Source organism: Botrytis porri (genome assembly GCF_014898465.1).
Source record: "Botrytis porri strain MUCL 3234 chromosome Unknown BPOR_019, whole genome shotgun sequence".
NCBI classification, from domain to species: Eukaryota; Fungi; Ascomycota; class Leotiomycetes; order Helotiales; family Sclerotiniaceae; genus Botrytis; species Botrytis porri.
In genome coordinates, this window is record NW_024066093.1 from 298,626 (window position 1) to 304,700 (window position 6,075).

General features: G+C 42.4%; 2 protein-coding genes across 2 annotated transcripts; both read left to right on the forward strand.

Moving 5' to 3' along the window:
* Positions 1–465: 465 nt before the first annotated feature.
* Positions 466–2,372, forward strand: EAF01_011029 (uncharacterized protein; the record flags this gene model as incomplete). The annotated part of the gene is made up of 3 exons (XM_038919286.1): positions 466–1,506; positions 1,569–1,966; positions 2,021–2,372. 3 exons carry the CDS (start codon positions 466–468, stop codon positions 2,370–2,372), a joined length of 1,791 nt encoding a protein of 596 aa, XP_038765157.1.
* Positions 2,373–3,408: 1,036 nt separating this feature from the next.
* On the forward strand, positions 3,409–6,075 carry EAF01_011030 (uncharacterized protein). Its single transcript, XM_038919287.1, has 6 exons — positions 3,409–3,451; positions 3,552–4,192; positions 4,299–4,466; positions 4,540–4,654; positions 4,720–4,946; positions 5,002–6,075. Exons 2-6 carry the CDS (start codon positions 3,973–3,975, stop codon positions 5,910–5,912), a joined length of 1,641 nt encoding a protein of 546 aa, XP_038765158.1. The 5' UTR covers positions 3,409–3,451; positions 3,552–3,972; the 3' UTR covers positions 5,913–6,075.

The following is a 6,075-nucleotide window of genomic DNA, read 5'->3' on the forward strand; positions in this document are numbered from 1 at the left end:
TGGTGGTTCTTGGCAGATGCACCTGCCGCATATGTTATCAAGCTTCAAAGCTACCCTGGTGTACCTTACTACATGGCTCGGATGATACCCTTTGGTATCACATCGGCGTGCCATGGCGGGGCATATCAATATCTTCACGAGCGATCATTCGCTCAGACGAGATCTTCACCTGCAAGTACCAAGATTGTGCGGCCGACATACATGAGGGTTGCCAGGTACAAGGGGAAATTCGATATCGTGTGATCCGAGGTGTTGATGGCAAAATGGAATTGTCAGAGGTTGGGAAAAGTGTTGATGAAGAGCTGCATGTCCTGATCATCATGTCATCTCTTCCACCGCTTCACCTCCTTCTTTAGTCACCTCATCTTCTCTCCTCCATCTCTTCACAGGTCCTACTTCTCCTTCTTCATTCTTTGGAAATTCAACTGATCACCTGTCAATCGATACCCCCAAGCTTCTTCGATCATGATGTATCCCAAAACCGCCATTTGTGTGGGTTTGCTTTCCCAAGCTCTCCCAGCATATGGTGCTGTCATGGAGAAATTGGCAGCAGCCCCTAGCGGATGGACTGCGGCTTCGGAAACAGATTCAACTGCAGCCATCACCCTGACAGTTGGTCTCGCTATGCAGAACATGGATCAATTGGAAGCCAAACTTCTTGCCGTTTCGACACCAGGAAACGCAGAGTATGGAAATCATATCGACATTGATGAGGCTAATGCTTTGTTTGCCCCGTCTGCGGACGCCAGCAGCGCTGTTACTTCATGGTTGACAAGTGCTGGTGCTCAAAATATCGTGAGCGATGGATCGACCATTTCCTTTGCCACCACAATTGAGAAGGCCAACTCAATGCTTAATGCAACATTCCAAAGCTATACAAGTAATGGCGTAACGAAAGTCCGAACTACTCAATACTCCGTCCCGGATGATGTTGCCGAACACATCGAGCTCATCTCTCCAACAACTTACTTCGGAAAGACAGTGGCAAATGTGCCAACTAAGATTGTAAAGAGAACTACTTCACCTTCGAAAGTCACACTTGATGTTGCTTGCTCAACATCCATCACTCCTAAGTGTATCAAAGAATTATACAACGTTGGGAATTATACCCCCTCAGTTTCATCCGGAAGTCGAATCGGATTCGGTAGTTTCCTCAACCAATCAGCTCTCTATAGCGACCTCTTCCAATATGAGAGTTACTTTGGCATCCCAGAACAGAACTTCACAGTTACTCTAATCAATGGAGCTACCAACGATCAAAATGCAGCGACTGCTCAAAGTGATGAAGCAAATCTTGATGTTCAAAACATTATTGGTGTTGCTCATCCTTTACCTGTCCAAGAATTTATCACTGGTGGCTCCCCCCCATTCATCCCTAACACTGATTTCCCAACTGCGGCCAATAACTCGAATGAGCCATATTTGCCATATTACGAGTACTTGTTGTCTCAACCAAACTCCGCTCTACCACAAGTCATCTCGAACTCTTATGGTGATATTGAAGATGTATGTTTTCTCCAATTATCTTCATCCTCGATGAGATGTTCCATTGCTAACCCATTACTTAGACAGTTCCATATGCCTACGCTGTACGAGTTTGCAACCTGATCGGTATCATGGGTCTCCGCGGTATCTCCGTCCTTGAATCCTCAGGAGATACCGGAGTAGGAGCCGGTTGCGTCGCAAACGATGGTCTCAACACCCCATACTTTCAACCCCAATTCCCTGGTACCTGCCCATACATTACATCTGTTGGAGGTACTCAAGCCGTTGCTCCCGAGGTTGCTTGGGATGATGGTTCAGGAGGTTTCTCAAACTATTTCCCTACTCCTTGGTACCAAGTTGCTGCTGTGGATGAATACTTGAGCAAACATATTAGTCCAAGCACCAAGGAATACTATAAGAGCTATACAAACTTTTCAGGAAGAGGTTTTCCTGATATTTCGGCGCATAGTGCGAAACCTGCGTATGTTCTCATGCCCTATTAAATCTTGCTAAACACTTACTAACCTAACACCAGTTACGAAGTCGTCTATGACGGTGAACTTTCCCCATCAGGTGGTACATCCGCCGCCGCTCCTGTTGTTGCTGGTATTCTCGGTCTTCTTAACGACGCACGATTCAAAGCAGGAAAACCAGCTTTAGGATTTGTTAATCCGCTCCTTTATCTTCTTGGCAAGGGAGCTCTTAATGATATTACCGGAGGAGCTGCTATAGGATGTAATGGTGTCAATGGACAAACTGGCGCGAAAGTACCTGGAGGAGCAATTATTCCATACGCAAGTTGGAATGCGACAAAAGGATGGGATCCGGTTACGGGATTGGGAACACCAAACTTTGAGAAATTGAAGAAGCTCGTATTGAGTTATTAGACTCGCTCCCGAGACGCCGGATTAGTGGGTGATGGATTGAGGAGCTAGAGATGGAAAGTTTCAAAAACTTACGGAGGGTTTGTACATAAATTACGTAAAAACGAATAATTGCAATAGTAAAATAAATTGATAATTCCTAAGAACATGATCTCTTTCCATTGTATTCCCTCACATACCAGTAGCTTTTTTCATGATCAGATACCCGATGTACAGTCTACATGTGTGATTGTGGTGCACACAAAGTATATCGTAACGTGTAATTAAATAGCAAGGTCTGGAGCTCACCGGACCGGACCGGGTAAAGATAAGGTCACCCTCCAGGGTTTCCCTTGGAATGATTGCCGAGCCGATCGCATAAATAAATAAATAAATAAATAAATAAATAAATAAATAAATAAATAAATAAATAAATAAATAAATAAATAAATAAATAAATAAATAAATAAATAAATAAATAAATAAATAAATAAATAAATAAATAAATAAATAAATAAATAAATAAATAAATAAATAAGTAGATAGATAAGTAAATAGGTAAATAGGTAGGTAGGTAGATAAGTAGGTAGGTAGGTAGGTAGGTAGGTAGGTAGGTATATATATATATATATGTATGTAGGTTCATCGATTCTATTGGTATCCTATTCCGAATATTCTAATCCGAGCATTCTACCCTAAACCTAGCCAGACGAGCGTAACGAAATACATGTTCCGATTCGCCACAGAAAATTAATCTGAAATGGTAATTAATGGACGAAAGATGAAGCTTGACGAATTGGATTGTGTATTTTACGAGTACATTCATGACATCAAACTGGATAATCTAACCCAGGAGGAAAATTCATATACAGCGAGCTGTAGTCGTAGACCCGCAGGCAGCTAGCTGATAACTTTGTTAATATATCCATAGGTTGGTTATCTAATTGTGCTATCTGATTCAGATATGAAAAACTTTGGTTTCCATGGGTGTTGATAGTTAGCTAGATACTGGTGATTGTGACAAGGAAGAAATGAGAGATTTAACAGGGTTGATAATCTGGACTTTGGGATCTAGAACTTTGAGGTTGCGAATCGGTTTGATGGTATGTGTTGTCTACCCAGTATGTGAGAGGTTGTGGTAAGAAGGAGCCGGAGATTTTCCACTGGAGCTGATAGGATGGGTGTTAATGGCGATGACGATAGATTGCATATTCGATTCGATATGTATGTGTGTACTGGGGTCATATGCAATGCAATGCACGAACGACTAGGTCCTATCTACGGTAATCTACCTACTAAGATATCTAGGTAGATTCGGAGTCGAGGTTGTTATCGGACGAATCGTCTTGTTATGTTATGTCATGTGAGAGTAATAGCTGTATTACTTGGTCTTTTCTTTCTTCTTTTCTCCTTCTTCACTTTTCCTTATGATACTATCACGATTGCTTGTGTACTTGCAAGTGAAATTGGAATTGAGTGAGCCTCTTTCATCACAGAGTATCACACTCAACTACCTAGGTAGTGAGTGAGTAAAGAAATCGATCTCCCAAACGCAACTCAAACCACTCCCCCGGATCGATAGAGTAACACACCGCAAAAGATTTCCGTCTGGAAAATCATCAAGATGTCGTTCAATATGAGACAAACTGTACTTTTCCTGTTTGTCTTCGCAACGACAATTCTCGCAGGTCGTTTTTCGGATTTCTCGCATGCGAAAGGGTTTCATCCGGATTTGAAAGATAGGGTGGAGGGGAATAGGAAGAGGAATTCTCCGGCGTTTGGAGATAGGCATGGATATGGGAATGGGACGGAGGGGTTTAGGTTTTTGAATGAACATACGGAGAGTGAGTTTTAGTTGGGTATTTTGAGAAAACTAGAAGGATTGGGATTCGGGAGAGGGGATGTTGAATGGGGATGTGAGATTCAGAGCTGACAGAAGATATTGTGTAGAATATAGAGTTAAATCTCTTCCCGATATTCCGTTTGATATTGGAGAGATGTATGCCGGTTTAATGCCAATTGATGCGAAAAATAAATCAAGAGGGCTTTATTTTGTTTTTGAACCGACGGTTGGAGAACCGGTTGACGAGGTTACTATTTGGTTGAATGGAGGTCCTGGTGAGTTATACTTGTACTTTATTTTGGCATCTGAGATGGAAAACTGTGGGAACAAAGCTAATGATCAAAATAGGCTGCAGTTCTTTAGAAGCCTTCTTTCAAGAAAATGGACGGTTCATATGGAGTTGGGGAATGTACACTCCGCAGATTAATCCATATTCTTGGGTTAATCTTACGAATGTTCTTTGGTGAGTAGAACTATCGCTCTTATGATATCCATTTGAGAGAAATGCGCATGGCTAATAGCGAAAAGGGTTGAACAACCAGTTGGAACGGGATTCTCGATTGGTGAAGTGACTGCTACAACTGAAGAAGATATTGCAGAGGATTTTGTCAAGTTTTTCTTGAATTTTCAAAAGACGTTTGGGATCAAGAATTTCAAAATTTACGTTACGGGAGAAAGTTATGCAGGAAGATATGTTCCGTATATATCGTTGGCTATGTTGGAGAGAAATAATACGGAGTATTTTGATGTGTCTGGTAAGATTTCTCTGGTCGTCGAATTTTAAGAAAATCTATCACTAACATCAAATAGGAGCTTTAGCTTATGATCCCGTCATTGGCTCTTATGTATATGCCCAACAAGAAGCACCAGCCGTTCCATTCCTTCTTCAGAACAACAACATATTCGGCCTCAACGCAAGTTTTGTAGCTCATCTAGAAGCGCTTCATGAATCATGCGGTTATTCGGATTTCATATCGCAATATTTAACCTTTCCACCATCTGGTGTTCAACCCCCTAAATACTTCGACCACAATAACGAGACTGATCTAGCATGTGATCTCTGGGGTTCAATCTACAATGCAGCATATGGACCAAACCCCTGTTTCAACGTCTATGAAATCGTCACCCAATGTCCTCTTCTATCCGATCCACTAGGTTATCCAACAGACTTACAATATCTATACCCAGGATTCGATCAAGTCTATTTCAACCGGACAGATGTGAAAAAAGCCATGCATGCACCCATGAAAATCGACTGGAGCGAATGTTCCGGCCCCGTATTCATCGGAGGAGACGACGGCAAAGGGGGACCCGAACAAGAAGGTGATCTCAGTGCCGATCCCATCCAATCCGTTCTTCCCCGCGTCATCGAAGCCACCAACCGCGTCCTCATCGCCAACGGAAATCTCGATTACGAAATCCTCACCAACGGTACCCTTCTCGCCATTCAAAATATGACGTGGGGAGGAAAATTGGGGTTCCAAGAGAAGCCGGCCACACCGATTGTGATTACGTTGCCGGATTTGCAGTATGGGAGTTTGTTTGTTGAGGAGGACTTTGGATCGGTAGATGAACCGCAGGGAACGATGGGAGTGCAGCATTTTGAACGCGGGTTGATGTGGGCGGAAACGTTTCTGAGTGGTCATATGCAGCCGCAGTTTCAGCCCAGGATTAGTTACAGACATCTGCAGTGGGTTTTGGGGAGGATTGATGAATTGTGATATGGAGATGTGTTGAATGGGTGGGCAAGAATCGGAAGAGGTGTGAAGATTGGGGAATTGATGAAGTTGTATTATATGAGTGGGATATGAGTGTAAGGTGTAATGTTTTTTCATGCTATTGAAAAATGCTATTGATTCAATAATGTTACACTCCTTTATTGAA